General features: G+C 39.1%; 1 protein-coding gene across 5 annotated transcripts in view; it reads right to left on the bottom strand.

Moving 5' to 3' along the window:
* The window catches only part of CARMIL1 (capping protein regulator and myosin 1 linker 1), a 194,565-nt gene that overhangs the window by 85,546 nt on the left and 85,228 nt on the right, over positions 1–23,791 (bottom strand). For 4 of the 5 annotated variants that reach the window (XM_054815205.1, XM_054815207.1, XM_054815206.1 and 1 more), the window contains exons 5-12: positions 23,364–23,485; positions 21,286–21,383; positions 20,863–20,933; positions 20,661–20,734; positions 15,463–15,538; positions 12,185–12,273; positions 7,378–7,472; positions 3,011–3,097 (exon numbers count right to left, since the gene is read on the bottom strand). In XM_054815205.1, the coding sequence (XP_054671180.1) occupies positions 3,011–3,097; positions 7,378–7,472; positions 12,185–12,273; positions 15,463–15,538; positions 20,661–20,734; positions 20,863–20,933; positions 21,286–21,383; positions 23,364–23,485 (712 nt within the window). Of the gene's footprint in view, positions 1–3,010; positions 3,098–7,377; positions 7,473–12,184; positions 12,274–15,462; positions 15,539–20,660; positions 20,735–20,862; positions 20,934–21,285; positions 21,384–23,359; positions 23,486–23,791 lie in introns of those variants that run through there. The other variant, XM_054815209.1, reaches the window with a different exon arrangement.

Below are 23,791 nucleotides of genomic sequence, written 5' to 3'. Positions count from 1 at the left end.
TTCTTGCTCTGAAGTTCTTCAGCTTTTCCAAACACATATCAGGACGTGGCTACTTCCAACTCCTTCAAATCTGACTTTCATCGGAGGGCTCTGTAGCCTATCACCAAGTTCTTAATTTATTGCAGATGGCTATTGCTGCCTTTCAAGCACTACACGCGTGTGTTTCTTACATACATAAGCATCACTGTGTCCTTTAGTAGATGCAGTAGGTTTTTTCTAAGCGGCCAGCCAAAGCTACGAAGCAGGCAGGTGTTTTGATCTACAACACAGTATTAGGTAATTTCTCAAAGCTACTTGGTCAGTGGAAATGGACTGGCATTCAATGGATGGAACACTTCTGTTCTTCACTTAAAAACTATTACGAAATGGATTTACCAGTGAGGATGTGAAGGAAGCAGCTGGCAAGCCACTGGAGACCAAAATACCCCACATCAGTGCTTTAGTTTTCCAAGCTTCCAAATATTAAGAAAGTCTCCCATGTTAGTAGTATGGCTCTTGGTTTCAGGTGGCTTTTGATACTGAAAAGAATCGAAGTGCAGTGACATTTTTGCCAAGTCTCAGAACTTTTCTGTTTGGTGTAATTTTTTTTTTATCTTAACATTGCATTGTTGAATCCACACCCTATCTATAAAGGTAAACTGCAAACAAATACTTTTTGAAACTTTGAAAGATCTAAAAGCTCTATTTAACTACTAGAGCTTATAGCTCTGGATTAACTTTTGAGAGCCTTCTCAACAGCATTTATAAGGAACAACAAGAAGTAGAAATGAACGCAATGTACTGTCAACAATTCAGCATACACTATCAAGAACCAATTTTGGAAATTTAGGAGCAGTGTCTGAGTTTGGGGGAGAAGAAGAGCTAACAAACAATCCATAACGTTGCTGCTTGTTTCAAGAGCCAACTGCTCAAAATCAGCCACATCACTGAAGGCAAACAATGTGAATGAGGGATTTTTTAATTAGCCTTTGGCTTGGGAACAGAAAAGCAAGCCCTATCTTTGAATGAGTATACTAGAATTTTCCATTTAGCTAGAATCTTCAAATCAATATATTTCTGTTTGAACTTCACCTACCTCATGCTATACTCTAACAGTAATCTCACTTTCATTTGCAGACAATCTTTTATGCTCTTTTACCACTCTCAGGAGGCTCAGAGTGTTAATAGCTCTCAGGTACTTTGAGATACAATATTTGAAGAAAGATCAGCTGGGAAGCTACCACCTGAACTTCACTTCTCAATCTTAGAAACTTATCTTGAGTAGAAAGTGCTTTTTAAGTAAGGTCAAAACCAGTTGAGGGATTGTACAGAATTTCTGAAACTGAAAAGCTCAAAATAAAAAAAGAAAAAGACAGGCTGGGGAAAAAAAAAATCCATGCACCTTAGAGTGTACTGATTCCAAGATCCAAGGTCTCCTTTAGACTCTCTCCAGAGAAAACATTACAAGTTCGAAAATAGCCTCCCAAGTTAAAACCAATTTAGTACTGTCTTCTTAAATTAAAGGAAAACTGGTTATGACAGACAGCTTTGCAGACAACTGAAGAGGTGAAGCTGAGTTTCTTCAGGTCCAGAGGGTTATAAGAACTCCAATTTTAAGACATCACATATACGTTTTTGAGGAATACTGAGGAGCTGCCGTGGGACAATATTCATGGTGACATGTTACACTCTGGACAATAGATAGCTACTGCAAAGCAGACTGGACTAGGATTCACATGAGGTCAGTATTAGACATATTGGAAAATATTTTCAGCTTTGGTTAAAGATTGTCTTTAAAAAGTGTGTTAAAAATCTTCCACATTCTTTTCATAACCTCAGAATTCATTTTTACTGACAACAGTTTTGTGGATGAACTTCATGAAGCTGATGTCTACTCTTTACGAAGATGGAAGCATAGCTAGAGTGTTCTATTGACTTGATGGTCACAAGCACTTGCTGAAATCATTCAGATCACATGAAGAAAAGCACAGGATGAATGAACATAGCAGAACTGCATGAATTTCTGTCAAATTCATGAACATCTAATTTCAAGAGTATACGTAAGGTTCGTCAAGATTCTTAACCAATTGCCTGTCACCAAAAATGGAGTTAGCAGTGGAAAAAACCAATCCCAGAGTTTAATAAAGTCTTTTTAATGAAAATCATGATTGAATAAATTCAGTTTAGGGTTTACTATTTACTTAAGCATAACAAGAGTTACAGACACTCATAAAAAACAATAAAAATCCCTTCTCCCCACCCATATTCTCCCAGGTCAACTCTTAAAACATAGGAGAACGCAGAATCTGCACTTCACAGAGCAATAATTAAACGGATAAAAGAACATGGCTCCTATCTGTTATCAACTAATGTCGTTCATAGACCATAACTAACTCATCTTTTCCAGGTCATCAACATCTGCGAAAAAGCTGCAATAATGTCAGTGCATTTTTTTCTATTTTTAACATTCATGTTCTCTACAGGAGACCCTGGGTTTGTGCAGTCTGTTTAAGAGGTCACTGCATTTATCATTAGTAAAACAGCAATGCAAAAAATCCTGAAAGCTTCTGACTTGTGTTTCAGTACTGTCATTGCTTTTAAAATAGACATACATTTCAATTACGATATCAAATCAGAAATTTGTAAATTATAAAACAAAGAAGTCTTTACTCAGAGCAAACCACTTAACAGCCACTGTCACAACACTTGGTTTCATAAAATAACTGCACACAAAACATTTGGAAAATTCCCAAAACATTTTTGCTTCAGACATCTTTTTGAAGCATATATGAAACACATCATTTATTCAATCTTTCTTTACAATACAGGTTCAAGCCCAAAACTTATAGAAGAGTTTTTTAAAGTGCTGAAGGGGACACAGAACCCAGGACTGAAAAAAACAGCTGCGCTGTTGAGAATACACATGTAAATCATTTACAGAATTAATTTATAATCTGGTTACACATGGTATTATTAGGATGGAAAGCTGAGACTTTTAGAACAGAAAATGAGGCATACTTATAAAACATACCTTTAGGTGACAAGGAAGTTTTAGACAAATTTAAATGTTTCAGTCCCTTTGGAAGTTTAGCAAACTGGATGCTCAAAGATGACACACCTGTTGGGGGAGCAAAAAGAAAAATGGACGTTTTCAGGTTAACTGTGTGATATCAGGTTTTCCAGCAATTACGCTGGGGCAAACCGCATTGATGGAGCTAGAGAAGGAACTGCACTCACTGTGGGGGTGGCCTCAAAATGACCCTGTCTTTTTATGACCATAAATCTTTGAAGTGACTGATGCAGTCAAGATTCCTTCTTTGCTAGCCACTGAACAGATAGGGAATTTTGCTGTTAATCATCAGTGAGTCACCTGAATTAGTTTAAGAACTACATAATACACACCTACTTTTGAGGAGTCAAAGGGAAGATATTACACATGTCAAACAGTCAGCACTTGGGAAATCTGGAAGCTTTATGGTTCAGCAAAAAACCACAAACCCAAAACATAAAAAACAACCACAAAATAAAACCCAACAATGGTAATTCATGTGAAACTTCAAACTATTTTTACTTCCTTTTAAAAGGAAGGGCTGTCAAGGCAAGAGAGACACCCATCTTAGTTAACTCTGCCCTCTTTTTCTTAGGAAAACCCTAAGAGCCTGAAACCTCCACTGAGTTGTAATGGTCACTTAATTCTCTTACAGTAGCCTGCAGGTTACCATCCAGGACACAGGCTTGGGAATGCTACAAATGCTTGCAGTCCCAAACAGTAAAAGCCTATTAAGATGCTGACAGAGACTGGACTACCTCAGCACAAATCCAACAAAAGAAAAAAAAAAAGTGTGTGTGTGTGGGGAAGCACTTTTTATTAAAGCTCTTTCTCAGAGTATCTAAGTTCCACACTCCATAAATTTAATCCCCCCATTTAAGCAAAAGATTGAAATTTGATTAAGAGGGCACATCCTAAATAACAATGGAACCAATCCATGAAATATTTATTAGAGGAATAAATCAACACAGAAACTCCAGGCTTAACCCGAGGTGTGAAATATAGTTCTGTACAGCAACTCATAGAGAAAAGGGCAAAGAGAAAGGAGGTAAAGCCTTTTACTTGATTCAAAACACAGTAAATGAAAAAGCCGATACCCTTCTCTACATATGCAGACATGAAACTGTCTGCTAGTATGTCACATACATATGTTTACTCTGCTTTTATCATGTTTTACCTATCAGTGATAATGAAAGAGCAGCTACCTTGCAGATATTGTTGTAGGGGTTTTTGTTAATGCTCTCTGCAAAAGCAAGTTGTGTATGCTAGTGATCGGTGCAATGTCCACGCAGTTCAAAACAACATAGTGTATTTTATTTTTACTGCCAAAACATCAGACCCATGATGCCTTGGCATTGTTTATCATAAAGCACAATGGTAACTGGATGTCTTCACCAACTTTCATCAAGAATGAATCAAGTCATATTAACAGGATTATCTTTCATAGCTCTTCTATTTAAAAAAAAAATAATCTTTTTAGCTCCTTTGAAGTAGGAGGCTCAATCTGTGTTAAGCTGGCCTCAGAACGTATATTCTGTAGCTGACTGTCCACATTTGTTAAGGTGGTTTAGTCACAATATATACTTTCAAAATCAAGGTAGAGTTATGCTAGCAAAAGAGGAGAAGAAGGAGTAGAATTAGAATCATTACGGATATCACAAATGTAATTTTTGTTGTGATGCATTTTGAGTAAAACATGCAGCAAATAATTCTATCTCTCCATCTTTGTATTTAGCTAACAATCTGCAGACCACTTATCACTCTAACCAAGCTGAATAATTTTAACATCTTACCAGCACTGGGGGTTAAGGATCCACCCAGTTATAAGATACAGGAATCAGGTGCAGAAACGAAAAAATGCTTCTGGACACTCAGGCCCTTGAATGCTCTTTAAGCCACCCATTTTTGCAAACTTCGTAACAGAGATGAGAGCTCTAATGGCAGAAGTAAAGTTAATTGCATCCAGGCACACAGTTCTGCATTTGAGTATTTCTAGGCTTCAGTAGGTTTGTTTTGCATTATTTTTAACAAAATATGAGATTAAAGTTCGATCCTAGTAGAGCTAAAAGCAAACCTCCCATCGCTTTAGCATGGCTAGATTTTAAAGCCAAGATTGATAATAAAATTTCCAGATGTTAATCTCACAAATATTGACAGTACCATAAAGAGAAGCAGATCACAAATTACGAGACTGGTCTCAGTGTAAATCACTTCATATAAACACTGCTTTGTAGTTGAACTAAAGCCAGGTCCTACTAAATTTAAACTAATCACACTTCCCATGTTATTGGAATACAGACAATTGAATTAATGTAGTAATATAATGTCTTTACTTATTGGTACTCAATAATATACAATTGCTTCAGGTGGTTTTTTGTTCAAACAAGGCACAACGATATGTTCTTCCCCATAATTCGCACAACTCTGTGTTATTTCCCTTATAATTGCAAAATAATCTGGTAGAACTTCCAGTTCCTGCAGGTGCTTTTTCAAGAGATATTTTCCAAAATTCGTATGTTTACATTAATCTCCATTATGCTAGCTTTTACTAGTGAAATGCTTGCTGCCCCTTCTGTTTAGTAAAGTCAAATCTACCTTGCACTCAGTGAATATCAGATCACAGGACACATAAATCTTTCTCAAACTGAAAAGCTGCAATATTTACACACTGCAATTATAGTTAATTTCTCTTTAAGTACTCATATAACTTACCTAATTCCCTAATGAAAAGGTCAAATCTTAATTGCATATGTGATAGGAGAGACTGAGATAATGAAAAAAACCTACTAATTTCTCCAAGTTGTAGTTTCTGCATTTCATTTGTATCTTGTATGTGGATACTGCAAAATGGTTTGAATCTATAGGTTTGTTGCAAAGAAAGTACCCACACTGATATGTTTTTCAAAAATAAAAATAAAAACTCCCCTGCACTGTAGAATATCTACCAAATATTTGGTCATTTGCTTTCAAGATAAATGAGTTCTTTTTTTAAAAAAGCCCTTTCATATAATACAATCTAAAAACACTTCTTCAAAAGCAGAATCACCAATGTAACAGCCTTTTTTCCAGCTTACAACAGAAATTTTTGTACAATGCAGTTAGGCCTACAGCACATTGTGATAATAACGTTCTTCAGCAAAACATTGGCTTTCACATGATACAGATTCTTAAGGATGGCAAGCAGTAATCAGAAGAGTTAAAGCAATTCATGTGAACAATTTTAAATAAACTACTCGGAATAGGTTAAAAACAAAAATATTTTCAGACTTGTTTCTAGTCGAAAGGAAAAGAGATACAAAAGAGGAAAGGAAAAAAAACCCTTCCCATCTTTTTTCCTCACTGAGCCAGCAAGAAAGGAGAGACACCTACAAAATTCTGTGTTAATAACATAATGAGTCAGTCAGGTTGCAATCAAAATGAACCATTTTTCTATTTTGAATCATGACAGTAAAGAGACTGGAAAATTTCCCCAAAACAAAGCAAAGAAAACAAGAAAAGGTTCACTGTATAAAATTCTTATTTTTCTCCTGGCCCAACAGAAGCAGAAGATAGTCTGATCCCAGAACACTGTGTGCCTGGAATGCATTAAGCGAAGCAAAAGGAAATCTCACGTGGGCAGCGCTGAAGGGTCAACTCCAGACTGAAAGAATGTAACCTTATTTTAAAAATAAATGCCTCTTGGGTGAAAAGAGACTAGACAAGGGAGGGGAAGGACTTGACTTGATATGTACTGAAATCATGCCTAGCGGTGCCTAGTCTGAGAAAAGCTGAGCTGTTCAGCTTGATTTTCCATCTTGTGGAGTCAACAGCACTTTGCTCCATAAGGACGCCAGCTATGCCAGTATTACTGAACATTGCCAAGTACTGGCAACACTGCGGACTAGCACAAAGCTGAAAAAAAAGGAATGGTTTCAATACTAAAATAAGTACAGAATTATGGTTGAAATAGAACCACAAAACTATCAGGAAAATATAATCCAAGCAACAAAGTTGCCTCATGCTTCATCTTTCAACTGATGTCATTGCCTTTAAAAATGCACACCACTTTATTTACTCTCTAGTCCTAAACAATCACTGTGTTCTATCTTCCTTTAAAAGAAATCTCTATGAAAACATAATGAAATCTAATAAAAACCATAGTTGGTTTAAGACATTGAAATATTTCTCAACGAGCTAATGGGTAGATATAAATCAAAAAGAATAGCAATTCTCAGTCATTTGTGAACAACAGATATTTATAATAGCATTACACACAGAACAATAACCTATTCTTCAGGCAAAGCTGAACGGAGCAGCAGTAATCCTCCTATTACATTTGTAGAAAGAGAAAAATAGAAATGCTACAGTACCTCTATCTTCAAGTGGATTGCTAGCAAGGTTGATTGTATGTAGTCCTGAGTTGGGATTATGGGCTAGGGCACTGGCTAGTTTCTGTGCAAAATCTCTGCAAAAAAAGAAGAGAGAGGAAGAGAGACTCCTGTTACCTCCTGTATCAACAGCACACTCAGAGGCTTAAAAATGTCGAGGGATTACTAGACAGAAATGGCCTATCCTACTGCAGAGCAGTAACTGATTCTTCACAGTTTTAAACAATGCTTATCTGGCTAATTTGCTATCTTTCAAAGCAGGTTATTATTATTTATTTATTCTGTGGCCTAAGAGACTGAAGGAAACTCAATCAAAGCTCAAACTGCTCTTGATAAAGATCTGAAGATATAAAATAGGAGTTACAGAGGATAACTTATAACATGAGCACATTTTCCATCTCCTCCAAGCCACGCATGGGTGGGATATATACATCTACTTGCAACCTCCTTCGCACACAAGCCAAACCCCTGACTTGCAGCAGCCCTTTACCAATAGTCACTCAAACAGATGGGCTTTGCAGCATATCCAGAAGGTCAAGAAACCAAGAGTATTTCTGGCCTTGTAAAACAGCAGAAATAACGCTCTCAAAGAACAGCAGCACACTGATAAACTGGTCTTTGCTTGCTTGTTTTTACAGTGAGAAGCATTGAAGTATATAACTGGCTGACTACAGTCCTACCAACATGTCCCAAGTGAGAGGGTGGTATATCAGTTTTATAATGCACACATCAGCCAGGCCAGGTAGCAGAGATAACTCTGAACTAATTTTAACCAACTATGGTAGGTAGCTGTAGTAGCATGACCTACCTCTGTTTCAAATCCACTTGAGAGGCCAGGGAACGCTGCCCCATCTCAGAGCATTTTGCTGCAGCTGGACTATCCCCACTCACAGCACTAAATTCAAATCTAACTTGGGTTTTCCTACATGACCACACTGTCAGACTCAGGTGGAGACACGTTCCTTGCATTAAGTCACAAGGCTGTTGGCTGGTACCAGCTCTAAGAGTAACCCTCTGTCCTTGTACCTACTAGGAAGCTTTCATCTATTAAGAGACTAGCCCTATTGTGTGCTTTTGTTAAAGTGAGACTATAATTTCAATCTTTTACTTCACCAAAGTTAGATACTGAGGTAGAAATCAAAAATATCCCTTGAACTTCCTTCACAAAGTTTCTTTCTCTCTCTGCCTTGAAGTACACTATCTTACTTCCTGTAGGCCAGTGGTGGAGAACTACCAGCTACATTGCTAGCAGAGCGCTAATTAACACTGCCTGTTTTCCTCAGGACAGATCCTGCCTACCATAAAGTGATCAGCCTGTGTGCGAGAATAGGAGTGGAGGTAGCATCCTCTTCCAGTCTCTGGAAAAGAGTGAAGCCTAGACAGCCATAGTCTCAAGAGCTGTTGGTTATCTGTTGTTTCAACATGTACTTGAGTACACACACATTCCAGGGAAATTTAGTTTCCCTTTGAAACTCCATTTCCTTAGATGGACCCCTGGGGGTAGAACAGGTTCCAGTGCTGCAAATGCATGATGATGGGCTGCCTTTAGGAAAAGTGTATTCTCTTCCTGAGATACAAACAGCATGTGAATACAAACACTCAACAAAAAGAAATTCTGGGCTTGAATCTGTGCCACCTGACAGGCCTCAGGGTATCCTGCTTTGCTACCAGCTGCTGCTGCAGAAGACTACATATCTCCTGTAGGTCCTTGGTTACATTTGCCAACACTCTGTGGATACCCTCCAGCATCTCAAATAGCACTAGACGCCTGTGCTTAGGCAACTGAATCAAGCTCCTTATGTCCAGCCAAGAAAAATGAGGGTTTGAGTTCAAAAAACAAACAAAACCTTTCTTCATGGGGAGTTTCCTCCTCTTCCTTTATCCCTAACAGATTCCTGTCATTACAGTGTTCTGCCTACACGTCCAGGCTTGTTTATAAGCTGCTCCAGCTTTTGCTACCAATATAGGCAATATTACCAGAACACCCCAGACAACTGGGGTGTGTGTGAACCATTTAGCAAAGGCACAGTAAATCCACTGCCACCAGAAAGCACTGGATTACCTACGTAGGGTGCATGGAGCTCCAAGGCTCATTTTGGAAAAAACTTACACAAATTCCCCACTCCCTGTGCAGCCTCTACCATAAACAGAGGCATCTGGGTGACATCCCTTCCCCTCCTTTGTCCACTCTTCCTTTCAAGTGCTAAAATGTAATTGCTTTTTTTGGCTTCACACTCCAACCACAGAGCATGCAACGTACCTCTGACACTTTCTATAAAGCATCAAACTTGCTCTGTATGCATTGCACAGCCACACTTGCCTGAACTGAGGACATTCCGGCTTGGAGGTAAAGCCCAAAAAAGACCCAATGCAACTACTCGTATGGAAGAGTAAGGATATTTCACCAAGGTCAAGAATAGCACAGATCTGAAAATCTCAGACAAAACAAAACAATTCCTCAAGATCCATGTAGACAACATCCCTGCAACACAAAGAGGACATGCGTAACATGGTACGGTCTAAGGACATTGAACCCATCCGGTAGGGGAAGATGAGGTGCAAGGTCAAAGGCTCTCCAGGTACCAGCAGCAGGCATCTCTATTGTCCCCCCCCACTGTAGCCAGCCATTCCCTTTGGAACAGGGGTGCCGAGGTCGGTGCAAATGGTGGCAGGGCCATTCTGCTCGCCAGCTTTCAGAGAGTGCGGAAGCACAACAAATAGATCATTTTCACCGGCTCCTGCAAACAGACTTGTGCAGACTGAAGAATCCATCTTGCAGTTTGTGGAAATTAATATTCTGGTTATCGGATATTCTCCTATTCCTCTAAAACACCTCAGGGATGTAACTCTCTTTTCAAGCTCATTTGTTCAGGCTACCCTGATCTTTTCTCCTTTCCCTAAAATCTGGATATGACCTACCTCAGTTAACACACTTATCAAAACATTAGTGTTTGCTATATGCATTAAAGCCATCCAATGTAATCTAGACTGCACCCTTCACATCTGTTAAAGAAATAGCAATGAGGATAAAATTTTCAAGAGCATCTAAACTGGCACAAATCTTATCAGACAGAGGGTTTCACTTGACAACCTGTTTTCCCCAACAGCAAGTCCACACTGCCCTAGTCCTGGGTCCTTACAACTACTACTGCACAATAGTTTGCTGTCTCATCAGCTGGGAGGATGACATGTGTTTATGGGGCCATGGCCCAAACCAAGTCACAGAAATGAGTAGCTGGAGGTAGAAAAGAATGAAATCATCTTAAACTGACTCTGCTGCAGATACAATGCTCTTGCAGTGGCTCAGGTATTTCTGAAAGCACTGGTCTTGGTAGCTTTCTTAACCCTGGTCCAGCAGTCTGTCACAACTCATTAAAAATGACTGGTCTGTAAGCTATGTGAAGGAAGATACCCAGCAACAACAGGATTTCCTCCTAGCAAGCAGATATGATAAATGGCAAAACTGACAAATGCGTCCTTGACAAAAACAGACAGACAATGCTGATTGGAGCAGATACACACCAAGGCAAAATGCCAAACACTGTGCATGTAGATGGAGACATGAAAACCAAAGTCACAGGTCGACTGTCTGTCAAGTCCTGTTAGAATTGAAACCAGTTAATCCAACTGTGGTAAGTTAAGGTAGGCAATGTGCAAAGGTAGACAACGTATCTTTTAGTATTAATGATTATCACTGGATTTCATGGCACATACTGCAAGAAAAATGAGATTAAAATCAGGTGTTTATGCTTGAACGACAGCTATCAAAGGCAATGCAATAGTGATCAGAAAGTTTTGGGTGCAATTCCAAACTCCACCTCAAGTCTCCTGTCATTTAGGCAATTTTCTTTTAAAGGTATTTCAATGCAAAACCCTTTTTAAAATAATGGAAAAAAGACCCAAACAATGGAAGAGGAGACAATATAAAGCACACCAAATATTTTCCCTGGGCTTGTTTCCCTTCCTTATTTGTAATTCAGTATAGTGTTCTGCTTCTCCCACCTTTCCACTGCTTTTTTTATTAACATAAAAATTCATTAGCGCTACAGTTTATCTTGTCTACATGGTCTTGGGCCCTATTCTAACATTAAAACAAGCTACAAATACTTCCAACTGGGCTAGTTTGTAACTTGAACTTTGCTTCTATTTCCTACGAAGGGAAAAAAAGCAAATACCTAGTAACTACAATTTATTGTATTTAAAACATATATAAGGATTAAATTGTATGGCTTACCTCTAGGTACCTCCCTTTTAAGGCTATGGCAAGGCATTAAACTTAATTATCTACTTTCTTGCTTCTTTAAAAAAGTTGCCAATGTAGAAGTCCTGTTATATTTGAGCAGACTGCAATTCACAGTAAGATAAAAACAGCTTTCTTGGGAATGACACAATAATCTGTTAGGCAAGGTGGAATAATACACTTTTTTAACAAAACCTCAAACACTGTTTTTTAAATGATAAAAAGGTGTTCATACTTCTGTTGGCAACCATGTTGGGAGAGGAACAGTGTGAGTTGATTTAGGGTTTATGGTCTTATCCAACCCATTTTGCTCCACTTAACCCAACTCTCCAGGCAGAATCTTAAAAAAACCCATCAGTTTCAAGGGATTTCTTGGACATGAGGAACCTCTGGAAAACCTGATAAAAAGCTTGTGACTACAGGCTCCTCAGAACAAGGCAGACATTGAGCACAAGCTTTTTTAATGCTCATTCTGGCTAACACGCATCACACAACCTTTTTGCTGGGAGTAAGTGGTAACTAACACAACATTTCAAAGGAATTACTTACGTTCTAAGCCCGGCATTCTCTAATACCAGCTCTTCCAATCGATTGGACCTACTCACCACTCGCAGTATCTGCTCACAGACATCAGTGGACTGCCACAGAAAAGACAGAACAGCGTTAAAGAACACAAACATGGAGCAGACGGTTACTGAGTTATAAGCTGTACATCGCAATGAGATCCAGGCCGTGATCAGCTTTTTGTCATACATAAATAGTAAGAAAGAATACCAGGAACGTCCCAGAGAGAGAGTCAGATGGCAACAGAGGACTTCTGGAAAAGACTCAGGGAAGCGGTAGGCAGACTAAAAGCGAGTCATTTATGAAGCAGACCACTTAATCATAGGGGGCAGAATTTTTATAATGATAGTAAAAAAACCCAAACCCTGTGATTCAGAAAAAATGCTCACTTAATTTTTAAAGAAATCTTGTTCATATGCATGCTGATCCTTCAGAAGAAAGTGGCAACTACTGCTAAGGAGAGTAAAGCCTGACCAGGAATGACAACTAAATACAAAGATGTTATAAGGCAAACAAAAAACCTCCAAAAAACCTCAAGCACAAAAGCACTCCAGCTACGGGTCCTCCAAAGACTGCTAAGGACTAGTGAATCACAGAATACCAGGTTGGAATGGACCTCAAGGATCATCTGGTCCAACCTTTCTTGGCAAAAGCTACATCTAGACAAAAGCATGGTCTAGACAAGATGGCCCAGCACCCTGTCCAACCAAATCTTAAAAGTGTACGGTGCTGGGGAATCCACCACTTCCCAGGAGCTTATTCCAATGGCCGATTGTTCACATCATGAAAAATTGTCCTCTTGTGCCCAATCGGAATCTCCCCAGGCATAACTTGCACCCATTACCCCATGCCTTTTCCATGTGACTCCTTGTAAAAAGGGAGTCTACATTGTCTTTATAGACACCCTTTAAATACTGGAAGATGGTGATGAGGTCACTCCTAAGCTTTCTTTTCTCAAGGCTGAACAAACCCAGTTCTCTCAACCTTTCCTCATCTGGCAGGCTTCCAGCCCTTCGATCATCCTGGTGCCCCTCCTCTGGACCCTCTCCAGCCTGTCCACATCTTTTTTTGTATAGCAGGGACCAAAATTGAACACAGTTTTCCAGGTGTGGCCTGACAAGCGCTAAGTAGAGTTGGATAATGACTTCTTCATCTCTGCAGATAGTGCTTAAGGGTCAGTGTATTTCAGTATGAATTTTCCCAACCTACATAGAAGTAAATCCATCTCATGATCTTACTGCTGTTGGATTCTACAATTTGCATGGACATCTGCAAGCACTATGAACAAAACATGATAACAAAAGAGTTTGTTTGCTGTGCTCATCAAATAGAGAGATAAACCCTTAATGATGCAAAAGCCATACAATGAACTCTGTACCTCATCACCTTTTATTATAATCTTTTATTTCACTGTTGGATTTGCCTTCCCCCCCTCCCCCCCCACCCCCCCAGCACGCACTAACCAACAGTCACGTGAAGTCCAAAGCTGAATTTCAGTTATGAGCACAAAGTGCTTAAACTATTCTGTTACCTGCCTTTAAAAGCAACGTGACATTCATGCCTGGGACATGTGTCTCTTTCTAATGACAGTCTGACATTTCCTAGGATTTTTTAAATTTTAAACTAATTTAATCTCCTAAAAGGAAAAAAAAACAAAACCACAAACAACTGATCTACCACACACATAAAATCTTATTAATCCTTTACACAGTAAAGGTGACAATTTTTTCTAAAGACTGTCAACTCAGCCATCTTCCCAATCCTATCTTTGCCTTCCATATTTCAGTAATTCAGAATATTATCACAATGCTTCTACAGCAGTGTGATTGCAAGTGGAAAGTTTCATGCATGTACTATAAAAACACTACGGATACCATCTATCATCAAACGCAATGTCAGAGCAGGACTCATGAAGCACAAAGCATTCAAAGGCCTCCGGATATGTCTGACCTCATACTGACCCTCAGCAGTGTTCCTATGGCACAGATTTACTGTCCAACAATTTAAGTTTTCATGGCGTTTTTGAGTGAAAATGGAATGTGTGAAAGATAAAGGGTTTGCTTTGCTTGTTTTGTGGGCTTTTTTTAAGGAATCGGTGCATTTTCAAGGTGGACAAAGTTTATTTGTTTTCCACAGAAAAGTTGCTAAGAATTCCAAAAAACTTTCACGTAAAAATAATCTCAGACAGATAATACAGCCAGTTCTTGTTCTAAGCAAACTACACTGTCCAGTCTTCTAACTAAGCAAACTATCTCATTTCACTGAGGCAGAAACTGATTAATTGCATTGTACCTTTTAACCATGGTGATTTTAACAGCGAATTACAACAGGATTAAAAATACCCCCAGTTTCCTTCCATGCATAATTTCAAGTAAGATGTCCCAGCAATAAAGAAAAGTTTTTTGCCTACTCTTCTGCCAAGAATCACATAAGCTAGTTTCTATTGAATTTTCATGGAAAATGATAGCTTAAGAAATGCAATAAGAGCATTTTCAGATCAATAAAATTGCATCAATTTAAACAAGATGAAATTCAACCTTTATTTTTAAGGACAAAAGCTTCTGGATGCAATTTCTCAAACCACTAACTCCACTATAAACTTTCGAGTTTAGAAGAAATAGCATATTTTGATATATTTAAAAAGTCACCTAATTACTGATTTTCTTGGCTCTTTCTTCAGTAATCCAACTTGTTTAGATTTGTCCCCTTTTTTGCTTTTCAGAAAGAAAACTGATGTGGAAGAATATCAATGTCACACATTGCTACATACTTATTACTACATGGGGTTAGCTTCAGACAACTGGGAGAAAAAGTCATCAAGCTGCAATGAAAATTAAGAGGAAAAACATGGTTTCTATGTGAGGAAAAAGTCAGAATTCTGATACTTGCTTTCCACCTCCAAAAAGCAACTGAGATTTCTGGTTGCTTTAGAGTTAGTTTCCTGTTTAGTCACCCAATATTTTTGAGGGAGCTAGCAATGCCTAACAGATTAGTTTTATGGGCTACTGCTATTGCACAACAAAGTTTTCAAACTTTATTCACTTGAAATTTTGACAAGACTTGACTCTTGGCAGTGTTTCTATGGCATGAATTAACTATCCAACAGTTTATATTTTCCTGATACGATTAAGGGGGAAAAAAAATTCAATAGATTGCCCAGTTGCACTTGCCTAAAAAAGTTCACGTTAAAAAATGTAATAGCATCCTTTAAAAGACAGCACAGCCTGGTAGGAGCAGGTATATTATTTCAATTTATTACTTACTAATTTCAGATCCTTGGAGGACAGCTTTGTAAACCACTGATTATACTCCAGAGCAGCAACTATAGGTATTAAGTCTCTAGAAAAAGAAAAACACTTTTACACACATTTCACATAACTGTCGGCTTCGGTCATTTCAAACAATCTCTTAAGTGTTCTTCCGTGTCTAATTCCCCATGCTTTTGCAATGCTAATTGCCTACCATCCCCATTATAGAAAGCTCTGCATTCTAAAAAACGAGCATCACCAGCAGCTGTGTGTCTTTCTCACATTTTAGTACAAATTTTTGACTGGCCAACTGACATCCATTCTAGCATGAATTTTTAAACCAGGAATTTGTCTGGGCTGCCATTCCTACTTCTAGCATTACTTTTTCTTCTGCCTGTGACATATTTAAGCTTCTTAATCACCTCTAATTATAATTGAGCATGACGCTAAAAAGCTTTTTGGCAGTCTGATGATTTAATATAATTCCATGACTGAATGCTTCTAGAGAACACCTCCTGTCTCATCTCTGTAGTTAAATTCCCCAAGGAAGCAGGAGACCTGCAAAAGGATAATGCAACTTGCAGCACAAACCCTCCTTAATTGTAAAAGGGATTTCACAAATGAAACTCTAAATTATTCCCGTTTTCTTCATTCCAAGCCTCTTAATGTGATCTGCTTTCCCTCTGTTAAGTTTCTCCAATAGCAGACATTGATAAATGTCATGTCCGTACACTACCCCCCAGCAGAACCATCCATCAAGCACTAGCATACTATTTAGCAGTGCAGCACTCAGATCATTTTCACACAACATATTAGATACATATATACGCCTACACTCAGACTTTACTTAGAAACCCCTTGTCTTTTGAGAAGAACTGTAACATACGTGAACATATCTTACCAGGAAAATAGTGCCATTTGAGCCTCAGTTTTTGCAGGGAGAAATTTAAAAGTATTGGGGTTTATAAGCTAGTCCTGTCCCACCCCCCCAGGGCTTTCATTCAGGACATATGCAGGTAGGCACAGATCTGCACTAAACAAGCAGCACCCTTCTCACATCTTCTCTTCCTTCTTTCTCTCCTTCACTTTTCTTCCACGAACATTTAGACACTTCAGGGTGGTTGTTAAACACGTAGGAAAGCCAGGAGACAAGGCAACATCATATGGACGAGCCTTCAGCAGGCTATATTGGGAACTTCAGTTGCTAGATTTGGAAGTACAAGCCCATCACTAAGGTAACAGTAAGAAGGTGCAGCATTTTTCAGCAAAAGACTGTAGCCCACCAACTGCGAAGCTCATGCAAATAGATCATTTTCACACTCCTGCAGAGGAAGTAGCGTGTGGTGCCCTTCAAGGATTAAGCCTGTTTTCCATCTTGTTCACAGCACACGTCAAGTCTCGTGGTGAATTCATTTCCACTGGCACAGTAGAGTTTTATCAGCTTCATGAAGCGTATAGCTTTATTTTCATCCACCACGTGGTTTTTGTTCCTATACACACACACTTTATCTCCACGTAAGGCACTAACTGACTATTGAAACGTCAGGTGGCAGGGGGAACAACCCAGACATATTTGCTCCTTATGTTGGGCAGGCAGGAACCTTGCTATGGAGTAGGGAATGCCCACATAGAGGTTTGTTCCTCCGCCTTCCCCTGGAGCCATCGGTAAGAAGATAATGAATTAACAGCTTTGATGTCCCTCTTGCCAGTGCCTTTGCCTTGGAAGTGGAATGGATGTAAGAGTCATTTCTCAGGTGTGATTTTGGTTTATCCACCCAGTGGTAACCAGCCAGCCACAGCTGGCGGTGAATACTGCAGGGCAAATGTTGGACAGGCTGACAGTACCACCACCGCACTGGTGGAGCAGAGCTGTTCACCACTCCCAAAAAGGGCAGAAGGCACCACTAGCAGATGTATTTCAGCCATCAGCGGCAGCACCAGTTCCTCCAAAGGAGCAGAGGGACAACGATCGGGGATTACTGGGCTGCAAGTGTTTACGCTGCCAGGGAGTTGGCTTGGAGGGCTGGCAAGAGCTCAGTACCTTCTGGGCAGGAGAGTGGCTGCAGGCAGAACTTGCCCGAGGCCATCCCCTTCTCCCCTCTCCTCTCCCAGGGGCTGGGAGGGAAACAGCTGAAGGACAGGGGGTGTTCAGAGTTAGCGGGAAAACCATCACACTTTGAAGAAGTTAAAGAAATGCTGCTGCAGCAGGACAGGAATATTTTAAGACAACTCGACCCAGCTGATTTGCAAATTCTCATCTTTAAATAGTTTAGTCTTCCACAGTATTCAAGGCCTGTTTGTTCAAAGCCTAGACAAGCACAGATACTGGAATACTTCAGTAACACTGACTGTTAACCCCCCCACACACAGCCTCCTCCCTCCTCCTCACGTGCCTGACGACAGTGGAACCTCTGCCCGTTCTGCAGTAGCCTTACTGTCTAGAAACTTTGCTTTATCAGATTCTACCATCTGATTTTAAGGAGAAACTCTATAGTTTAGGCTTTTTTTTCCATTTTGTTCAAATTTTTGAAGGTGCTTCTGACAAATGAGGGTCCTTTAGGAATTTACTTCTACACCTCCTCCTGCTTTGAGCTTGCCTAACCTCATTGCACTTGTTATTGAGTTTTCCTTTTCAAAATTATATTCTGCTTTATTCACTTTATTCTATTAAATTCTAGATGTGGCACTAACAATGATCTTAATTATTTTGCAATATGCTATGAAGAACACTAACGACCATTTCCAAAAGCAGGGCCTTCTCATAACTTGCCCTCATTGAGTTATCTTGAGTTGCTTATATTTATTAGTTTTACTAAACTGCCATCCAGAATAAAGCAAAATTTACAAAATGCAAATCTGTGCCATCTTAAAACGAAAAGAGATTCTGTTCTCCTGGAATGCAGGAAATCTCTCCAAGCTTCAACAACATTCAAACTTCACTAATGCCTTCAGGTTTTTTCAACATCTTTTGTCCCCCACTGTATTTAAGATGGCAAGAAATCTAAACAGCACAAAGAAACAAAAATCTAGCCAATCACGCTTTTGTGACAATTTTGGAATGTCCAAATATGCTAAAAACATATGCTACACAGATGAAAAATATGCTACTGAATTAAATAAGCCCTGTTCACTTTGAGTCTTTTTTTTGTTGTTGTTAAACAATTACATGGTTCACAGCACAACATAACTTCAGATAAAATCTCAGAAGTCATGTTCCCATGTGGCAAGCCATGCTATGCACTCTGTGTCAGACACTCTGGGAACTTAAATTCATCTATAATTCATGTCATCTCATGTTGACCTGTAACAGAAATGCTTTACTAAACACAAATTGTTATTTTTGCAATGCATAGCCCCTCTATCTATAACTGGTATACCCATCCTACCTCACTTCAGAGCTACTCCACAACATGAAGTTAGTTTCAGCAATCCCAAAAATTAGGTGTACAAGATATACAACAGTCTCAAAACCCAAAGCATGATGGCATATTGTTAATTTATAGCATTCTCACGGTACTAAATATATCACAAAACACTCGCATACATTCTTAAATTGACTGGGATCTCGGATCCTAAGTGGTATTCTTAATGAATAACAAAGTTTTGGCTTCCTAAAAAATTTAGTTTTCTTGAAATTTCAATCCAAAACCTTTTTTTCAGTTCCGTCCTCAACACACAGAAACTCTCATCACAAGATGGATTTCACGGCATGTAAATGGCTCCAAAATTGTTTTGAATCCTTGGACTTACACAATCATGAGACATTTAATAAAGACTTTTATTAACACCACAAATATATTTCCTCAGTGATATCAATTTTGTAAGGTATGCTTCAATGAAAAGCTTTTGTGAAGCAAACAACTCATTTCATTTTCCAAAAGCCAACTCATTTCAACCAGCTGAGATACTCTGAGTACTTAAAACACTTCTTCTAGCTACTCTTCCCTAATATGTAATATTTTTCTCTCCCAATAAATTATTCACACATTTAATTTCTATTGAAGCTGGGCATCCATAAGTCACTTTCTCAAGAACACCCCATGGTCTTCCACCTTGCAATATGTTTAAAGCATTCTTATGTTTTTGTCCCACATCTGCTTGTGCTGAATAGCTTTCCTTTCCTCATCTTCTCTCAGCAAGGCTTGACCAACCAGTCTTTGGCTACATCCATCACGCACTAGTTGCAGCCCTGTAGTCTTGTTCAAGTTACCTCTGAATTAGTCAACACAAGTACAGCTTAGTAACTTTGCCATGGGATTCAGTGCAGACTGTGAAAACCCATCACAGAAGCCGAGTAAGTATTTGAGTGGGGTTTTTTGTGAGTTTATATGCTAGATAGCTTAAAGCTGCAAAGAACACTATGGCAAAATACTCTTTACCTGCCTCCAAGTTCAGCCCTCCTGTTAAAACATTTTAACATTGTACCTCTGACAAATTCTTAATTCTTCCACTGGGCTTTCCCAAAGAAACAAATGCTTTCTCTGTCTTATTTACAGTTTCTTAAATTTGTCATTTTCCTTGTATAATGATGGATTTTAGTTAAGACTCCCTCTCATTTCCTCCTACTTAAATATCTTCAGATTCAACTTTCTTAGAATCTAATTTTCTCAGCTAGCTAAATTCAGTAAACCAAATACAACACTTAGCTAAGTTTCAGCATCTCATAGTAAAATTACCTTCAATTAGTTCCCTTCTGGAAGTACACATTTTTGATAGCATCTATTGTAAGTGGAGAAACTACTGGCTGGGATTCAGTTGAACAACTTAAACCTTCTACTGACTTGCTGACAAAAATGATTTCCTTTACTGTGTACACCATGAGAAAAAGATTCTGCATAAGTAAAGACTGCATAATTTCCTTTTTTGCTTTCCCCACCAGATGTAGTTGCATGTTTTCTCTGCTGAATTTGAGCTCTTATATCCGCCATCACAGGAAAAGTATCTGTCTGCTAACTTTCTGGAGTGCTTCCAATAGCACAATATATTTATTTTCTCAGGCTCCTCAATGAAATGTGCTCTCTATGGGGCTTTTGTGCAAAACCAGCAGCTTTGTGCTGAAAACTAAAAATGCTACAGATGGTCATTTCAGAGGTCTACACATTCAAGTAGAAGCTATGGAACCACCCCACTTTAGCAAGGGCAGGCAAACCCTACTGTGAGGGGGAACAAGGAAAGTTCGCAAAATATTAGCATGATTACTGCATATTGTTTACCTGTGGTCAAGGTGGCTGAAGTCTTGCAAATTCAGCTCTCTGGTATCTTGTGTCAGATAAATCGTATCAACATCCTGTTAAAAATACATAGCCAAATACATCTTTACAGAACTGTTGGTTTTTTTCAAGTACTATGATTTACCTGTTATTTCATCAGTTGTACAGTTAGCCGAAAGAGCTCCAGAACAAGACCTGTACTTACCCACTGTACTTCTTCTCTGTAGGGAAATCCGAGCCAATCACACACACAGGCATACATCTGTGAAAAGCCTCCTAAAAACAACCCAAGAGACTATTTAACATAATAGTAAAACAAGCAAACAAGCAAACATCTAAAAGGATACTTTAATACTTAAAGATCCAGTCTTTCAAAACTCACTCTCTTTTTCTCTCAGAAGGCTGTCCATTGTGCTGCTGAAAGAAACTGAGACTAGCCTATCTCTGCCCGGCAGGTTGCAAGAAAGCTTAAAATAGTGCCTTCACCTACCAATCAGAAGTCTGCTCCATACTAATTACACCTTAAAACTAATTACACCTTTACAAGCTTCTGCCAGAAATAGAATTATGCTTCCTGACACTTCAATTCCAGCCTTTTTTATATTTGAGCCTTTAAATTCATTCTCACCACAAGGTCCAAGTTCTGCTACTGTCTGACTGTCCCACAGGGCCTGGAGATTGGCCAGTCTTTCTGAAGGCTCCATAGTTACTTTTTTCAGAATTCTCCTAGATGCAAAAGAGGGGGAAAAAAAGAAAAAAATCATTCATGACTTTGAAAGTATTTTTAAATTCATAAATCTTCTTTATTTCAAGTATAATTTTAAACGACTGTACAGGAAGAATTACCATCTTTAATACAACTCACTTCTCTGCCTAAGTCATACACCGTGCTGCTGCCCAGCAGGAGTAACATTTATTTGTCTCTTCTTTCTTTCTAATGATTAACCCTGTGACTCCTGGAGCAACTGAGCCTTTTTCTATGACAGGATCATTCAAGCTAAAGAGACTTGTGGCCCTTGACTAACACATGGATGTCCAAAAAAGGGGAGAGACGTGGTATTACTGGTCACCCTGAAACCACTGCTGTTTATACAGTGCTTTTATGCAGTGAAAGCACTATAGTGCAAAGGGCCGCAGAGCATGCTGAGTAGCTACATGTGACCTCTAGGCTGCACTCTAGATATTTGGTTGTGTTCTAACAAAAAAACCAATCCTTTCCTACATTTTAAGAAATGAAACAATCTGTTTTTCTGAATGATAGGACTACCTCATAAACTGCAGAATTCCACTAAACAGAGGGAAAGAATTAATAAAAGATATTAATGGGAGAAACCTCTTTCCTCCCTTTGTGCCTGTTCTGGTCTTATATGATCTGCATAACTCCAATGCCTTCATTTCGGAAAATAATCTGAGAGGAGCGCAAGAAGTTTGATTTCTTTTCCGGGAACCAAGCTCTCCATACAGCTACACTAAATGCTCCAGCAATGTTGTCAAGAAAGCCCAAAGAAAATATGCATAGGTCTCAAGGCCTTCACAGAAGCCCAAACACGCACAGCCTTGCAGCCCTCTTCACTCTACTCTTTTTGCCTGCATTTCTCATATTACTGAGGTTTTATGGCAAACCTGCTCACAATTTTTCACTTGTATGTGAGCTTTTTGAAGGAAGAGCTTGATCTCTGCTAAGACAGTTAATAATACTGCCACAGAGATAAACTGGAAGTAAAAAAACCAAACCAAAACAAAAAAACCGGCCAGTCAGAACTTGATTTCCTACTCCACCTACAGGAAAGGTGAATAATAAAGACATGCACCCAAAATAAAACATGTAAATTTAGCCTGACCATTCACTTCTAATGTCTATTACAAAAGATCACTTAGAAAGATCAGTGTATCCTGGAAAATTCTTTTCAACAGTCCATTTTCTCTAATATTGCTGAAAAACAGGAGCTGAAGAGAGTAATAGTAGAGCTGCATGATCTGGTAGAGAGCGATGAAGATGAGACAAGGATAGAGAGAAGAAATAAAATAAAATGAAGAAAAAACTAATGAGAATTGCTGCAACGTAATAAAATTCAGAGGTACAGGTATAACAAAAAACCACAACGACAAGAACAATGTATAAAGAAGCAGAGCAAAAAAGCTGGAGAAGGAGATATATGATCCAAGGAGCCAGTTACACCACAGGAAGTATATGACAAGACTGCCCAGGGCTCAGTTTTGAAGAACAAGGCTCCAAATCATGTGCATCATTTCACCGACACTGAAAGTAAACAGAACTTTTCCCTCCTCTCCGAACTCAAATTTTACTTCTGGGGAAAAAAACAAAACAAAAAACCCCACTGAATATCACAGCTGTTTATGAGGAAAGAAGTAAATTACAATAAAAAGCCAGAACCTAAGCTATAACTGAGGTCAGAGAGGCAACAAGGTAAAATGAAAGCTTAAGACACCAAATACCTGCATCACCCCTTCAAAATGAAGGCTCTTTTGACCCTACAGAGAGCATGCATAGCCTACCTATGCTCTGCACTGCCTCCTGGTTCTGTCATATACCTGCATAAAAGCTTAGTGCTTACCTCAAGGTGCTTCTCACAGCCTCAGTGCATTTCTGAGGTCAGGGTGGGGACACCCATGGACAAAAAGTGATGGCTTGTTACCCTTTCCACACAATCTGTTGCAGCTAGATGCGCCCTAAAAGACACTTACACTGGCGAGAGTCCAGGGAATATCTTCCTGAGGCAGGTTCCAATGTGCGCCAGCACCTCGTTCACATCCTCCGAGGATGCCATCTTCATGGAGACGCTGCATTTCTCAGTTTCCATAATCAACTGTAAATAAGAAGGCACGAGGGCAGCAGCTGGGTATCATATAATTCATGTCCATTTAAAAAGGAGAGCACTTTGAATGTCAGTTGAATGCTTTGTATGCTGGTAGGAATCTCTTATTCTTTAAGACATGACACGAAAATGCTCCAGGTAAAGTTTCTGAAAGTTGTTCTTGAATGTACAAGACCCCTGTACTCAAACTTTGCTGTTCATAACAGTGCCCTGCTTCCCACGGGAATACAAGTTTCCAAGGATCTTGACCTCAGCTGACACTCTGAAAACTAAGAACTTTTCACAGCATTGTCCTCT

This window comes from Grus americana, chromosome 2 (assembly GCF_028858705.1).
Source record: "Grus americana isolate bGruAme1 chromosome 2, bGruAme1.mat, whole genome shotgun sequence".
Lineage (NCBI taxonomy): Eukaryota > Metazoa > Chordata > Aves > Gruiformes > Gruidae > Grus > Grus americana.
Note: the sequence above shows the minus strand (reverse complement) of the source record. Positions and strands in the feature narration are given on the sequence as shown.